The 17,962-nt window shown below is 41.8% G+C and overlaps 1 protein-coding gene across 3 annotated transcripts in view; it reads right to left on the reverse strand.

Moving 5' to 3' along the window:
- Positions 1–5,893: 5,893 nt before the first annotated feature.
- DNAAF11 (dynein axonemal assembly factor 11) overlaps positions 5,894–17,962 on the reverse strand; it is a 36,854-nt gene continuing 24,785 nt past the window's right edge. For 2 of the 3 annotated variants that reach the window (XM_087931721.1, XM_026703703.2), the window contains one exon: positions 5,894–7,467. In XM_087931721.1, the coding sequence (XP_087787847.1) occupies positions 7,287–7,467 (181 nt within the window). In that variant the 3' untranslated portion in view covers positions 5,894–7,286. Of the gene's footprint in view, positions 7,468–14,877; positions 14,998–17,962 lie in introns of those variants that run through there. The other variant, XM_087931722.1, reaches the window with a different exon arrangement.

Raw genomic sequence — 17,962 nt, forward strand, 5'->3', positions numbered from 1 at the left:
GCTGCTGCTTCTGCCCCTGCCGCCGCCTCCGCTTCTTCCCCCGCCGCATCCAGCCAGGCCATTTGCAGGAGGAGAGGTAGGCGCGAGGTGGGCAAGCTTTCTCCCCCACCACAAAATTTGGCCGGAAAATAAACCGTGATAAACCGTGATAAAAAAACCGTGATAAAAAATAAATAATTTTTAATAAATAATAAAAACATCTCACTAACTTCATTTCCAAATAAATTTAATATGTTAACTATGTTTTCTATGGTTTTTTTGGATGATCAGATATCGTTACTGTTATTTTATTTTATGTGCAGCCCAAACCAAATTTTCATCTTCTAATGTGGCCCAGGGAAGGTGAAAGGTTGGACACCCCTGCGCTAGACTATCCATGCCGTATTCATGTAGCCGTTCCTCCTGTGTTTTAGCCTCCAGCCCCTGAATCATTCTTGTTGCTCTTCTCTGCACTCTTTCCAGAGTCTCTGGAAACATTTTTTTTTAATATCGTGCTGATGCAGTATTCCAAGTGTGGTCTTAAATACGGCCTTGTATTTTAGAGGATCTTCCATCTTACATTTTCATGTGGCAAAGTGAACCCTGAAATCATATTCAAAATGTCTACTGTGGATCTCACCCCATTCCAAGAGGTCCTTAAAGAAGGCGTGCATAAGTGCACCAGTGTGCCTACCGTGCCTGTGTTACTGTTCCCATTTATCTGTATTTAGTTCCTTTGTTCATGTTTATGTTCATACCTATACTTCAGAGGTGGTATTCAGCAGGTTCTGACCAGTTCTGGAGAACCGGTAGCGGAAATTTTGAGTAGTTCAGAGAACCAGCAAATCCCACCACCTATCACTGGCCCGGCCCCCATCTATTCTCTGCCTCCCGAGTCCCAGCTGATCGGCTGGGTCTCCTTTGGTTGCCCTGCACAGGAGAACGGGGCTGGAAAGCAGGTTAGTGGGGTGGGGAGGGAATGGGGATTTTGCAGTATCCTTCCCCCGCCACACCCACAAAGCCACGCCCACAGAACAGTTAGTAAAAAAAATTGAATCCCGTCACTGCTATACTTGGTACCTTGTACATGTTTGACAAACAAATGAAATAAAAAAATAAAACAAAATTTAAAAAAACTTCTCAGACTCGTCCCATCAAGACACGAGGTAGATCGAAGCAAGCGTCTTGGGAAAGATCCGTGTCAAATCAGATCAAGGGTTCATGTCGTTCAGCATTATGGGTAACATAGAAGCCAATCAAGTGTATTTGGGAATTTCACAAACAAAGAACACGCCCACTTTCACCAATCCCTACTTCATTAGAATTAAACCTTCCCACAGTTTTTTCTTCAGATGATGTACACCCTTCAAAGCCAACAGCCATTCTTTGAACCATGAATCTACCTAGTTTCCCATTAAAATTATCTCAACTGGAGGTCATTTACAGCAGCCATTTCTATAGATGGGGTAATGAAACTTAACAATATGGACAAGATGCTGCCCACTTTTAATTTCATATATAGAAGTCTTCTAGAATGTATCTTGGACCGGATGGAACAGATACATTTAAGAGCTTCAGAATGGATTGTGGAGCATACACATTTTTTTTTCCATGCAAAGAAGGAAACCACTAAGGTTCCAGCATGGGTGGCTGAGGAATTCTGGGAGTTGAAGTCCACATATCTTAACGTTGTCTAGGTTGGTCATCCCTGCACTAGGTGATTGAAGAGGAATAGCAAAGACCCTCTACTACCTCTTCTTCTCAACATGTGCTGCCATAAGGCTATTGGTTCGTTCAGTCTTCTAGTAAGAGTGGTCCTGGAGGCCCCCAAAATCTGTTGTTGGTTTCTAGAATTACAAAGCTTGGTCCATTTCTGTGGATCTTGTCACTTAATCATCATTAGGTAGGGAAGAGGGCATCTAAGCTAAAGAATAATCATTGCTAAGAGAGATATTCCACATTTCTCAGGAATAGAATAGGAATAGGAATAGGAATAGGAATAGGAATAGAGTAGAATAGAGTAGAGTAGAATAGAATAGAATAGAATAGAATAGAATAGAATAGAATAGAATAGAATTCTTTATTGGCCAAGTGTGATTAGACACACAAGGAATTTGTCTTGGTGCAAATGCTCTCAGTGTACATAAAAGAAAAGATACATTCGTCAAGCATCATAAGGTACAACACTTAATAATAGTCATAAGGTAAAATAAGCAATCAAATCAAATCAAAGGCAATGTAGAGTGCTGTTTATTTTCCACCCAACAACTGAGAAATGGGGGGAGGGAGGGAGAGAGAACAGAGATGGACCTACTGACCCAAAGTCAATTGATGACTTACATCAGGGGTGTCAAACTCGATTTCATTGAGGGTTGCATCAGGGTTGTCTTTGACCTCAGAAGGGCCGAGGGGCGTGGCCAGGGGGAGCCACGACTTGTGTCAGGGGCACCTGTGGTGGCCAAATGCTAAGGCAGGACTTTCCTCAGACCCTCACTTTCATTATAATCTTCCTTCCTTCCTTCCTTCCTTCCTTCCTTCCTTCCTTCCTTCCTTCCTTCCTTCCTTCCTTCCTTCCTTCCTTCTCTTTTCTTATTCCTTCCTCTTTCCTTCTTTTTCCTTCCTTGCTCTCTTCCCATCTCCCCTTCTTTTTCTTTGCCTTTCCTCCTTCCCTTTCCTGTCCCTTCTTGCATGCTCAAATGCACTTCTCCTTTTCTTTTTAGTTTGTTTTGCTAGCCTTCTGCCAGCAAAAATGGAGCTTGGGAAGACCATGTGTCCCTCCCCTGGCCTCGTTTTTGGCCACGATAGCTTCCTGCAGCCCTCTGCCAGCAAAAACGGAGTCAGGGAGAATCAAACATGGCCCTCCTGAACTCCGCTGGCAGAGGTACTCCGGGCCGGGCCTTTGCTGTTCCCAGGGCAGCCCCGCGGGCCAGATCTAAGCACCCCACGGGCCAAATCCGGCCTTGAGTTTGATACCCGACTTACATGGTCAAAGATGGATTTTAACCTGAGTCTTCCCAGATTCTAGCTGGCTCTGTCAATACGGTTCTAAATGTTGCAGAACAGTTCAGCCATGCTGGCTGTGACCATCTACATAACTTGTGTGACATGTTGTTGGCAGGGGGGAGGGGGGGAGCATGAAAATTGGCTAAAGCATTGAGTTTTCTTTTAGGGAAGGCAGCGCTACGAATCTTAAAAGCCAACAAGAACTGGAAACCACAGATCCCAGGGAGGCTGTTAACTATGTTTGTGAATTCTGCGTTGATTAAATTACAAGTTTTCTCTTGGGAAACTGAGATGCTTGCCAATGTCTACCAAGTCCCCTAACCGTATCTTTGCACAGTCTAACCTAAAATTTTAGTAGAGAACAGCCACAATTAGAAGCATTTTTTCCTCCTATGTATCTCTCTCCCACAAACATGGTTTCCAGAGATCTTTTTCCATCCTTCAAAGATCATTTATAGATCTCAGGACCTGGCCTATTATGAATTTGGCCCAGTGGATCATTTGTACTCTCTGAGAATCATTTTTTCTTCTGGACCCCTTTTATTCTTCCCAACACTTGAAAAGAAATTATCTAGAGAGCCTCAGAGTTCTATTCATCGTTAGGGCAAGTCTCTGAAAAATTAATGAACAGGGCCAAATTTGGCATGGAGAGAGACGTTGGCAAAGAAAATTTAAGTTTAAAAAAAAATGAGTCAATTCAGTCCAGGCTGCAGAGAGAAGGATTCTCTCTCCTATGGGAAAAAACAGCTGCTCAGAATATTGGTGATGGTTCCGTGTTCAGAGGCCTCCCCCTTGGTCCTAGGACCTATAGCAAAGCTGTTGTTAAGGTGTTGGAAAGAATTCCAGAGTTCAAAACAAAATAAACAAGAACAGCAGCATTCAAACAGTGACAAACTCCCATCCTCAACTGTTGTATTATTTAAAGCAGCGGTCGCCAACCGGTGGGCCGCAGCCCACTGGTGGGCCGCGAGAAAATTTTAGTGGGCCGCAGAGAAATCTCACCCGCAGAGCACCCTCCCCCAAAGCAATTAATCCAGGCTGCACAGAAACACAAGGCTACGCCGTCCACATGGCCCGTGGGAACCCTCCCCGCCCACTCACTCCTTACCCGGCAAACTTGCCTGCTAAATTGCTATTTTTCCTTTTTCCGACCATCATCTGTTCTGCTGTGCCAGGAGATTTAGATTAGCTAGGAAGCAGGAAATGGTTGCATTTCTTGCTTTCTAGCTAACCTTTAGATCTTCGGCTCTGCTTTTAAGCACAGACGAACCTCCCTTAGGACTGAAGGTTCTATTATTCAGTGCAGACTCACGGCAAGCAAATTTGAGACACTGAGCTAGCCGATGGCAGATAGATAGATCACTGAATGATTCTGTGAGCAACTCAATCTGCCTGCCTGCTTTGCCTGATTTTGGGTAAAAGTTGCTTTTTTTTTAAAATAAAAAATTCAATATTTACATACATGGTGTGTTGTGAGTTAATTTTGTGAGTTTGCCTGCAAGCAAATTTTATGTGACAGAGTGAGCTCGCCAATGGCAGATAGATAGATCTCTGAATGAACGTATGATTCTGTGAGCAACTCAGTCTTTGCCTGATTTTGGGTAAAAGTTGCTCTTTTTTAATTAAAAAAAAAATCAATATTTATATAAATATTTATATTTACATACAAGCCATGCCCAGCCAGTCACATGACCACCAAGCCACACCCACAAATTAGGCCATGCCCACAAAACCGGTTAGTGGTCCCTGGGATTTAAAATTAAGAGTTTGGTGGTCACTGAGGTCCAAAAGGTTGGTGACCCCTGATTTAAAGCACCTAAATGCTGAAAACTGAAGGGGTCTGCAAAATATGCAGAGGTCACATCAGCAAGACCCCATGCCTCTTCTCAATATATTCACACGCACACATATACATACACACACACACACACAACACATTCTCTCTCAGACGTTACCTTAACAGCTCTTAGGTTCTTGGTTAGGACCTGAACTGTGAAGTTTTATACACATCACACACACACACTCAGACATTACCTTAAGAGCTCTTAGGTTAGGACCTGAAATGTTAAGGTTTCATCAGTCCTAAACGGTGAGTCAAATTGAAGCTTAAATAACAACAGTAACATCACTCCAGGCTTAACAATTCTTAACAAGAAAGGCAAAAAAGTCTGGATAGTGGATGTGGCAGTACCTGGAGACAGCAGAAGAGTAGAATTGGAGAAGATAACGGAATACAAAGACCTGGAAATAGAAATAGAACGACTGAGGCAAAAGCAAACAAAAGTATATAACAGGCGCCCCAGGTGCATTCCCCAAACAACTGGACCACCTCTTGAACACCATTGGCAATGACAAATCCAAAGTCAATTGCAAAAGGCTGCTCTTTTTTAGCTTCCATCCTGCGGTGAGATCTGTAACACCATCAAACATCCACATCTGCCTATCTCAGGTCTTTGGGAAGGACTTGACAGGCAGACAAAAAAAAATGCCAAATCCAGTCTGAACATCTGGCTGGTTGTGTGATGAACCATAATAATGCTACAATACGATGATAATTTAATGGGTATGTGTGTTGTGTGTGTGTGTGCACAGAAGCAGAACCAGCAGTGAGGTAGAGAGATAACCCCCCATTTCCAACGGAGGCAAATAGCTTGTTATCTAAGCTCCGCACAGCTACAGCCCCTTCATTGGAAACTGGATTCACAATTTTGTGCTGAACTGCAGCTGAGCAGAAAAAAATGACAAGACTCAGCTGCTGAACACTGATGATATGATGGGCCCTGAAGAGAATTGAGAAGTGCTTTAATCACCCTTGTGTGAAAGTGATAAAAGGGCAGGTCTTGCATCTTGGAAACCCTCCCCCCAAGTCCCCAAGAACACGCAAATGTCAAAAGAACAATGATGCTGCTGCAACATCTCAAAATTATCTTTATTCCTGGATCTACTATACCGGATACATAGATTTTTCACCTCTATTATAGAAAAATGCTTTCCCTGTGGAAAAGGTATGCTGCAATCACCTGCTTGGTATGTGAATACTTTACACGAAGTATTTCTGTTTTGGTTTTCTGCTTTTTACTGAAGTGTTAACATCAGTCTTCCAAATAAGCCATTTCAAACTTCAAGGTGGAAGGCCTGGGTATTTGTATGCAGTTCTATGCCAACTCTTCCTTCTCCGTGGACACCTGCAAATACCAGGTTACAAACCTTCTCTGTAACTCACAAGAACATTTGATAACATGAGCCATACCTGTAGTTTTAAAGTGGGATGACTCCGGGCGTACAATTTTAGTGAAAATGAGATGCAATATTTCAAACGGAAAAGGTAAATCGGTAAAGACTGCATTGGAAGGGGTGGGGAGGGAAATGCTGTCAGTATTTCTTACAAGGGCTTATCTTACTAAGCTATTAAGAATTCACTTGGATAGGAGGTCGGACTAAAAAGAAGGGAGAAATTATGAATGTTGTTGGTGGATAAATTGATGAGTGTCCCTGGCCGAAAGAGGCAGGGCACTTCCTTCATCACTTAGTATAGTTGGCAGGCCTAAAATTAAAAAGAAAGTTAGCTGTGTATGTAGAAATTGTTTAAAAATGAGACGAGGACAAATGGGAGGAGCGAGAAAACAAACTTAAAAGGGTTTCAACCAACAAGGAAGAAAAGCATGCCATTCACCTGCCAAATATATTTGCATTTCCTTCCTTTCTGTAGGTTTCTTTAACATTTTGTTGGAATCGTAGTCTAGGAAATCTTCAGGAATGCTCATTACTGTTTATTATGATGCCTTTTGACTACAAAGAGCAATGATACGATTCTTAATTTCACCCTGAGCTTCCTGAGCATCTGGCAAGAAAAATAATTATTACCGTCTCACGTTCCCAAACATTCAAGGAAACAACCGCTGCCTTCATAGTGGAGGGTGCAGCTGATCAATAATCAAAGCCTCCACTCCTTTTTAATGTACATCGTACATTCTTGCACTTTTACACTTGGATGGAAATGGAGCAGGGCTTTAATCACAGGTTGTTTGCCATGTTGAAGCCAGGAACTATTATGACAGATGCCCTCGTCCCAACATCAATTCACACCAAGCTGGAAGAAAGAACTTGTAAAACAGGATGCAACTAATCCTGACCTGACATAACTTTTAACAGAGTTTGGATACAGATTTTGGCAAGAATTTCAATTTCCACCAGAGAGAAGAATAGTAAAGAAATATGTGTGCGTACACAGAAGAATATTAGACAGAAACTATGCACCTTAATGATGTTCTAACCCTGAAAGAAGCTGTCTCTGCATTAGTTCTTTAAATTAAAGGTGGAACTTCTGGGTTGTCTTCGAAGCTCAAGTTCTCGGCATTCTCAGCTTTGGGCTGCTGAAGCCTTAAAGGTCCTTGCCCCACTTGATCCTTTTTATGGACGATAGTTGTCACGTCAGGGAAGGAATATTTGGTAGGATCTATTTCCAACTTCTCCAGACCCTCGTGTCTGCAACAGTAAGCAAACAAACGAATAAAAGAAGGGAAAGTTAATCTACCTTAATATAAAGCAGAGCAGGTTCAGCTGAAAAAAAGCCTTCCAAATACGTATTGCTATCCAGCAGGACATGAGACATCTCAGCTCTCAAGAGCTCCTTCAGGAAACCAAGCACAATTTGAGATGTTTTGTAGTCTCTACTCTTCTCCCCAGAGCTTTAGAAATATACTCTGATGATTAAGTGGCTTCTTGTCAACTCCTTGATAACATTCATCTCTAATTATAACTTTGCTCATTTCAGGTTTACAAGATCTGTAGGAAGAAGGATATGGTTTCCTTAGAGGCTCCGCTCTATCTTCTCTTCTAAGGAGCAAAACACCGCTATTCTTTTCCTCCGCAGTCCTTGATTTTATTTTTATGTTCTTAAGAACTAGCACGAAGAAGATTGGTTGGCTATGATTTCCTAGTAAGGCTGTTCTTCACAAGTCAAACTGGAAGCTCCTTCTTAGTCCAGGTAAACAAATATAGCAAGAAAGCTTAAGACAGGATGAGAATTCTACAAATATTCACTCCAAAATCTATGGAGATTCTTGGTCATCCTGGTCATGGTTGTCCCAAAGGTGCTTTTTTGTTTTTCAGTAGGCAACTTCAAACCCAAGAATACACTAAGGTAAGAAGCTCATCCACCCCAAAGATAAAACACCCAGTCAGAAACTCAGCAATATGGTATATGCAGAACAATGTGGTGAGCCATGTCCAGATCTGTACATTGGGGAAACAATACAACCACTTCATAAACAGGTAGCACAACGTAGGAAAACAAACCCATCGGGACTAGATTCAACAGTCTACCTGCATTTAAAAGGCAAAGGCCACTCTTTTGAAGACAACAAAATCTGCATTTTGGACAGAGAGGACTGCTGGCTTGAAAGAGGGGTCAAAGAGGCCATCTATGTCAAAACAGAACAGCCCTCTCTCAACAGAAGGGGAGGGATACGACATCATCTGTCTCCAATCTACAACCCAGTCCTTTCAGCAGTTCCAAGAAGGGTTCACACCCATTTACACCACTCTGATGACCCTGATGACATAGATAAACCTCCAGGTGACCTTACTGACCAGCTAAAAGGATGCAAATGACCAGCTGTCTGCAAGAAGTATAAATCCTTCCATTCCCCACCATCCAGTCAGACCTGAAGAAGCTTCTTGGATGAGAAGCTGAAAATCTTCAAAGAAAAACCAGAAAGTCCAGTTGTCTCTTGAGGTGGGGGGGAGTACCATTCACTCCTCAAAATTTAGAGATTGTCAGATATAATTAGCTAAACGGGATTCTACAACCAAGACTGTTGCTTCCTATCAAAACAGAGAAGGTATCTAATTCCTGCATCTACTAATGCTGCTTAAAATGAGTTTTCAACAGTGTGTAAGTTATGCTTGATGAAACTGGAGAGATGAGTAAGCAGAGACTGAAAGCTGGAAAGTTATAACTTTACAGTGTAATGCAGGTTACCCACTCGTTGGCTTGCTTAAGATGTTACCATGGCAGATGGTGTTATGTGAAATTACATTATGCTTGTTAAACTTACATTTCTATCTTGCCGTTATGAAAGCATACCTTGGTCCAAGATTTTTTAGCCTTGAGAGTATGAGAGTTTGCTGGCAAACAAACAAAGGACAAACAAAATCCTACTGAAACCACATTCCTATGTATTGCATTTATTTCTGAAACTTGTCTTCATGGGCATTTGGTAGAGGATGGCGTTACAAAATGTGGCCTCGTGATTAAAAAACCTGCAGCTTATATAATTTGATATCGCATCAGAAGTTGGGACACCAAGAACATGAGGACAGGATTTGTGTCACAATGGCCTCTCTCTGTGTGTGTATGTATATCCTTGATTTACAATCACATGTGTCCTGTCACTGTTCTGACTAAGGCTTCCTGAGACACCAACAAACACACGTTAAATCCAAAACCCTTTTTCTCTAGTTCAATGGCTGTGAATTAGCATCATTCACAGCCTGTAATGAGTCTCAACCAGTTATAAATAGTCCCATGGAAGTCTGCCAAAGCCCTTCGGGAGAAGTCTGATAAGAACGCACCTTTATCTTTCTTGAAATCTGCCAACGACTAAAGTACCAATTAATCTTTCAAAACCAAGTGGAGCACAAATTCACTATGGAGCTTTAAGGTTCCAAACCAAACAGAGCGAACAACGTTGCTTCCTGCAAAGGTTCCTGTCCCTTTGTACTTCCTTTATATCTTATGGGAGGGGCAATCACCTCCAAGCCTCACTCCCGAGTCGCCCCTTTTGTCTTAGCTGCTTTTGCCCTCTGGCAGCTCTGCGCAATGTGCACTGGGAACAGGCTCCCCTTGTTCCTCTGCCTCGCTGCTGCCATATTCTGGAGGCTCTGGAGTCAGCACATAACTCCCAGGAGGCCCTCGCCCCATCTCTGTATCAGATGCAGGACCCTCGACTGAGTCCTCCCCAGACTCCTGGACTTGCCCATATTCTTCCCCACTGTCCGATTCTGCTGCTGTCTCCGCAGGCTGCCAGCAGACCACAACAGTCTTTTCATAATCTAGGTTAGCTGTGGGTGCCTTGTCCCTGACATGCTGCTGTTCAGTCAGTGCTACCAGGACAGACTTGAATACAGGTAGTCCTTGACTTACAACCACAATTGAGCCCCAAATCTACATTCCTAAGCGAGACCGTTATAAAGTGAGTTTTGCCCCCTTTTTATGACCTCTCTTGCTACACTTGTTGAGTGAATCACCGCAGCTATTAAAAGCAATAATGCAGCTGTTAGGTGAGCCTGGCTTCTGGGACACTGTAACCGTCATAAGTATAAGCCAGCTGCCAAGCATCTGAATGTTGATCACGGGACCATAGAGATGCTGCAACGGTTGTGTGAAAGAGAGTCATAGGTCACTTTTTTTCAAGGTTGTAACTTTGAAGGCTTACTCAAGAAATGGTTGTAACTCGAGACTATTTGTACGCCATAAAGTATGAAACAATAACAAAGGGAAGGGGAAGCAGATGGAAGAGAAAGGAACAATGTGTTTTTCAACCCTTTTTCTCTCCTTGCTTTGTTCACACCAGACTTTATCCATTTCCCCAAAAATGTTTCTCCCACTGAAAGCAGAAAAGCCTGGCCGGTGAGCTCCACGAGAAAAAAAATCCCATTAGAGGGTCGTTGAAGCACTTTGAAGTTTATCTGTGTCTTCAGGGTCACCTGGGTGATGCTCCTGGTCCTTGTAGTCTGCAATTTTTTCTCTGGAAATCCATTGCTACTCCCACCATTCGAAGGATGCTCATCCCAAATTGCATAGCTAAAAGTCTGCAGAGATTCTCAGTCATTAAGGTCATGGTTGTCCCAAAGGTGCTTTTGAAAAGGCAACTAGACTTTCTTGTTTGCTTGTTTTTCATTTTAAGACGTTTCACTTCTCATCCAAGAAGCTTCTTCAGCTCTGTCATGATGGTGGGGAATGGAAGGATTTATATTCTTTGCAGACAGTTGGTCATTTGCATCTTTTTAGAGGGTTGTTGAGGGCACTTTAATCTGTGTCCTTGGGGGTCACCTGAGTGTTCCTGGTCCCGTAGTCTGCATTTTTTTCCTCTGGAAATCCATTCCTTTCCCCCCACACCATTCCAAGGGTGTTCATCCCAAATTGTATAGCTAAAAGTCTGTGAAGATTCTCAGTCATCCAGATCATGGTTGTCCTAAAGGTGCTTTTTTTTTGGAGACAACCTGGACTTCTTAGAAGAAATCCAGCTGCCACCAGAAAAGGCACCTTTGGAACAACCATGACTTGGATGACTTGAGTCTACAGACTCAAAGAAGGGAAGCCTGAATTACCGTCAGAACTGAGCTTTTTCAGTGCCATTGTAAGTTTGAATGGTCATCAAATGAACAGATGGTAGTAAGTCAAGAAATACCTATACTTACTTTGAAAATGAAACTTAAAACTCCAGTGATAAAACTCCAGTGGAAGTTTCTATTGAAATGCAAGTAGTATCATTTTGAAAGACATTTTAATTTTGGGGGTGGGGGGGTGGGAGAAGGGAGAAATGGCCAGGGGAAGAAGAAAAGCATCCCTTTTATTTTATTTTTATCCCCACCCACCTAGTCAGGGGGTTGCGCAGGCTTTCCCGGAGTTGCTATTAACATAATGCTCGCTGAATTCGTGCAATTAACATAACAACCAGTTTGGCTTTTAGCGAGAGGTTACAAGCTCAAAAAGTTTTGAGAGGTATTCATTTTTAAAGCTCCACAGCTAGATTTCGCATGCTATTAAAACTCTTTTAATAACGCGGTTTTTGAAATGACAGAGAAGTATAGATGGCCATTTTGGAAAGGCAAATCATTGCTGCCTTCCCAACTCTTTGCAAAAAGTGTATCATGATTTCGACTTAGAACAGGGATGCCAAATTCGAACTCAATGAGGGGCACATCAGGCTTGTGTTTGACTCAGAGAGCCGGTGTGTGTGTGTGGCCAGGGGCGGGGGGGTTGTCTTCTCGTCCCACCCGCTGTTTAGGCAGGAAACCTTATACCATTTCGGACAAATGGTTGTCCAATCTCTTCTTAAAAGCTTCCGGTGTTCAAACATTCACAACTTTTGGAGGCAAGTTGTTCCACTGATCAATTGTTCTATCCGTCAAGGAAATTTCTCCTTAGTTCTAAGTTGCTGATTAGTTTCCACGCATTGCAATTTAATTTAATAATTTAATTTAATTCAATTCAATTCAATTTAGGACCGCACGTTTTCTGAATAGTTTTTATCCCAGAGCTATAAACTGCACTTAACAATGAACTTAAGGACCACCGTCAGTGAGCCATTGGACAGGATTACTTGGTCTGTTGTCTGGATGCTTGTGTGTTTTTAGGAGGCGGGGTGTTTTGGCGGGTGGCGGGGTGTTTGGAGATTGTCATGTGTGTGTGCATGTTGGGTCTGGTCTTGGAGTTATGTGAATTTCGCTGTGTGTAAACTGTGTATATACTACGTACAATGACAATAAAGAATCCAATTCAATTCTGCTGCCCTCGGGTGCTTTGGGGAATACTTGACTGCCTCTTCTTTGTGGCAGCCCCTAAGATATCGGAACACTGCTATCATGTTGTTTTTTTTCACAGTTACGACCTTTCTAGCATCTCCATGATTACGTGATTGGAATTCAGAGGCTTGGCAACCGACTCATATTTATGACCGTTGTTGGGTCCCAAGATCACGCGATCGCCTTCTGCAACCTTCTGACAAGCAAAGCCAATGGGGAAGCCAGATTATCTTTAACGACCATGTCACTAACTTATCCACTGCAGTGATTCACTTAACAACTGAGGCAAGAGCGGCTGTAAAATGGGTCAAAACTCACTTAGTAAATGCCTCGCTTAGCAACAGAACTGTGGGGCTCAATCGTAAGTCGAGGACTGCCTGTATAATGTTCATGTTCCAACCTTTTTGCTTGCTCACCTCAAGGTGACCTGCCTGCCTGCCTGCTTCGATGAGGTTCTGCTATGGTTCATTGTGGTCAGAACATGATGATTACGCTCTTCCGCAGATGACCTGAGAGTGCTGGCTAAGCTTCCACCTCCGGGGAAATGAAAAATACTGATTAAGTCTGCAAAGAACTGAGAACGGAACAAATAACACTACGGCTGCCTAACAAAAATTGTGAGGCAAGAAAGAGATGCAAACAGAAAAAAAAAAAAAAGAGCCCAGAACACCCATGTCCTTGAACCCAAAGCTATCACTGTATTACACTATTGCTGAGTTACGTTGCATTACAGAGCCAGGGTGGCGCAGTGGTGGAAATGCAGTATTGCAGGCAAATTCTGCCGACTGCCGGCAGTTCGATTCTGACCAGGCTCAAGGTTGACTCAACCTTCCATCCTTCCGAGGTGGGTAAAATGAGGTCCCAGGTTGTTGGGGGTGATAGGCTGACTCTGGCTCTGTAAACTGCTTGAGGGGGGTGTAGTACCTAGTATGCACACATACCCAGATATTGTAAGTAGGAAAAATAACTTATAAAAATAAGCACCAAATATACTGCCAAATAAAAATCAGCATGAAATAAACTAAATTTTTAAAAAAATCACCATATAAGCCATCAGGTAGGAACAATACCACAATCCAGGAATTTCTGATTGGGGGCCAATTCTGGTTAGTTAGAAGAAGGGCAGCTATATAAATATCTTACATAAATAAACACACCACCAAGAAAAAAGTGCACCCCAACTAAGACTAGCAGGGCAAGCTACTGTAGTGGTCTAGGTCAGGGGTTTCAAACTCAATTTCACTGAGAGCCACATCAGGGTTCCGGTTGACCTCAGAGGGCTGGGGTGGGTATGGCCAGGTCGACACTTGTGTCAGGAGCACCTATGGTGGCCCGAGCACTCTGCCAGTGAAAACGGGCTCCCAAGCTCCATTCTCAGCTGCCACAGCCTCCTGCAACCCTCTGCCAGCGAAAATGGAGCTATGTTTTCACTGGCAGAAGCATCGTGGGCCGGTCCTTTGCTGTTTCCAGCCCCCCTCCCTGCAGGCCAGATCTAAGTACCCCGGGCCTTGAATTTGACCACCCCTAATCTAGATGCTGTGCGATTGCAAAATGACCACAAGACACAACTCTCTGCTAAGAGAGGATGGTCACAAACCAGGCTACAGGGCTTGCTGCAAAACTGAAAACACACTGGGATCCTTTCTCCACTTCTCATTCGAGCTTGAATTTTCTGCTTCATTGACAGTTTTGAACTGTCTAATCCTCTTACATCAGCAGCAGTTCTAAAATGTGAGATACACACATATATATACGCTTTATACACTTACTCACACATACACACAACACACAAATCTCAAGCCCTTGGAACTTCTGCAAATGACTTTTCTCTTTGTGCTTAGCAAGAGGGGGAGGTGAGAGTGTGTAGCATTGAAAGAGACGGGAGAATCAAACATTCAGAGTCCAGATTTACAAAGTAAGCCAGTTCTTACTCTGCTTCAACAAAACAAAATTGAAACTCCTTAATTTTTTTCCCCCTTGTTCTTATGAACGCTTAACCTCTTTGAAAAAAAAGATTCATTCAATAACTAATTCTATTTATTTGGCAACACCCCTGCAAATACTTTTTCCTAGTATGTGGATCCCCTCCAAACGGTGAGAAATATAATCATCTTTCGGTAGATATAGATTGTGGTCACTCCTACCCTGTAGGAAATCGACTGAAAACCTTTCTGTGGCTAATTGTGTCAGCATATTTGAGGCTTAAGAGAATTCATTTGTTACCTGCTGTTGTTACCTGCAGGAAATGCAGGTGTCAGATTCCCTCTTTTTCTTCCCCCTCCCCCCCGCTCCTCAAAAGTGAGAATTGTTAGAAGTATGCTCTCCATTTAATGCTGAGACTTGGAAGGAAAAGTAACTAGAAAGAAAGTTGAAATATCTTCCCACCATTTGAATTGTTTCTCTGCAGTATCTTCTCTTTAATCTTTTCCATCTCTTTTTTTGTCCCTCTCTCTGCTCCGGTTTGACTCACTGTTCCAAGAGAAGCTACTTATATAATAAAATAAAGAAGATAAATAAAAATTGCCGAATTCGCGCAATTAAAGTAATATCTAGCTCGGCTTTTTAGTGAGTCAGGGAGAAGATTATTCTGTTTTTTATCTCTGTAGCTAGGTCTCGGTCTGCTATTAAGCTGTTTGATAAAGTGAATTTAATATTACAAAAAACACCGTACAAATTATCATCCCTGTAAAGTAATTAACTGCTGTCTCCCTGACACATTTGCAAAAACTGTATTATGACTCTGAATTAGCTTATTAATCACTCTTCCCTTTAGTGATTCCCAGCTCCTCCTTTGTTTGTTTGTTACTCTGGAGCCCAGCAGATAATAGTGTTATGCTGTACTATGGAGATGAGGGCAGCTTATTGCCTATGTAACAAAAAACCACTTAGGGACCAATATTCAAAATTAGGAATACCAAGAAAGTTGCATGGTGGCAACTCTCTACTAGCTGAAGATGCAAATAATTAAACTTGTGAGCAACCTACTGTTGAAAGGTGTCAAAATGCCTTTCTTTCGAGGATTCAATTTTCCCTCTGGGAGAGCTCCGGCGCAAGGATATGGATAACTGCTTAAAAGCTGGATCTTTTTATTTTTCAGGAAGGTGGAGAACAGCAAGAAGTCTGCGTTCCTGGGCTAGCTAGCTTCTTATGGTAAGTCCCTGGTTTTTTATAACCTTTTCTCTCTTTGTAAGTTGATTTTGTGTGAGTGTTTGTATTTGTGCCTGATGTTTCAAATCCTGTTTGAGTTTGTCTTTATTTCCGCCGGAGGGCAAACTCCGCAGGGTGGCCAGATTGTATTATTGGTTTTCTGTAATCTCTTTTAGCTTTAAGATAGTTTTTTCATCTTTGTTCTGTGGCAATCTCCTGTCTGTCCCTTTTGTAATTTATATTTTGTGTCTTTTGTCTGTTTGTTTTGCTTATTTGGTATGTCCTGTGTTTGTAAGGGTTTTCTAAATTATCTTTTGTTTCCTTTTCCTATTTGTCTAGTTTTTTTAATTACTTAGGCTTTTGTCTATAGGGATTCTTTAATATTTTTTATTTGATTCCTTTTCCTGTGTAAGTTTGTTTTCTGGCTGACTTGATGTTCCCCTTGGCCTTTTCCTGTTTTTCTTTTGTGTGACTACTGCTTTCGTGAAATTCCCTTTCCACACTACATGAAAAGGAGACCCTGAAGATCATCCCTAACGTTAGAACTGACCAATATCATGTCTAGAGCATTTGTTTAATAGGCCCCTATGAGGTCATCCTTTGCAGATTATGGGATGCTGGGGAATTCCACACAATCTCCTATCAAAACTACAGTTGGATATTTATATTATGCCTTTAATTAGGACTGGGCTCTTTGGCATTCACCCATTCAAGGTTCCTAACATCTAAAAGTACATTATAACCTCTCCAATACATTGTTGATCAAACAAAAATTGCTTCCATGAAATTAGATTCTCCAAAGGACTTGGAAGAGTTAAAAATTAGTGCAAAGAGAAGTCTGCTTGTGCATGCAAAGGCCACATCCCTGTATAGAGTCTTTAATAACCCTAACCAATCCATTATCCTCCACTTAGATACCTTAGATACCTATTCTCTAACAAACAATTTGGTTTCAGAAAAAAACTATCCTGTAATCTGCAACTGCTACATTGTAAAAACATATGGACTATACAACTCGATCCAGGGCAAAGCAATAGATGCAATCTACATAGACTTCTGTAAAGCTTTTGATTCAGTGGTACGCGACAAACTACTCCTAAAACTAAAATCTTATGGTATCTCTGACGCCTACATAACTGGATAGAAGCATTCCTGTCAAACAGGCAAAAATGGTCAAAATAGGGAGCGCCCCATCAAATCCTGTACCTGTCAACAGTGGTGTCCCCCAGGGCAGCGTTCTAGGACCAACTCTCTTTATACTCTACATAAATGACCTCTGTGATCATATTAAGAGCAACTGCGTTCTTTTAGCTGATGATGTAAAGCTATTCAACACCACTGACAATACTGCTACCCTTCAAAATGACTTTAACTACATGTCAGAATGATCAAACAAATGGCAACTTCAAATCTCAACAAACAAATGCTCTGTCTTACATATCAGCAAAAAAAAAAATCAGAAAATAAAATACAAGCTGAATAATCAAGACCTTGTTGGTGACCCCAACTATGTCAAGGACCTTGGAATACTCATCTCTAATGATCTAAGTGCTAGAGCCCACTGTAACTACATAGCCAAAAAGGCATTAAGAGTTGTTAACCTAATCCTACGTAGCTTTTTCTCTGGCACTATCACACTACTAACTAGAGCATACAAAACATTTGCTAGACCAATACTTGAATACAGCTCATCAGTCTGGAATCAGCACTACATATCAGATATTAATACAGTTGAGAAAGTCCAGAAATATTTCATGAGAAGAGTTCTCCAGTCCTCAACTCATAGCAGAATACCTTATGCTTGAAATTTTAGACCTAGACAATCTAGAACTATGCTGATCTTAGTATAGTATATAAAATTATCTACTGAAATGTCCTACCTGTCAATGAATACTTCAGCTTCAGCCACAACAATACAAGAGCACACAATAGATACAAACTCAAGGTAAACCGCACCAAACTTGGAAATATGGAAATATGACTTCAGCAACAGAGTGATCCATGTCTGGAATACTCTACCTGACTCTGTGGTTTCTTCCCCAAACCCCAAAAACTTTCACCTTAGACTGTCTACTATTGACCTCACCCCTTTCCTAAGAGGTCTGTAGGGGGCATGCATAAGTGCACCAAAGTGCCTAACGTCCCTGTCTTATTGTTTCTTTTTTTATTAGTATCCATTTCATGTATTCATAACCATGCTTATAATTATACCTGTTATTTAATACTTGCTTGACAAATAAAAAAATAAATAAAAAAATATTTTTTTAGACTGCCTTTCCTTTTCACAAGTTTGCAACAAGAG

Source organism: Pseudonaja textilis, chromosome 3 (genome assembly GCF_049901715.1).
Source record: "Pseudonaja textilis isolate UNSWEBS1 chromosome 3, rPseTex1.2, whole genome shotgun sequence".
NCBI lineage: Eukaryota > Metazoa > Chordata > Lepidosauria > Squamata > Elapidae > Pseudonaja > Pseudonaja textilis.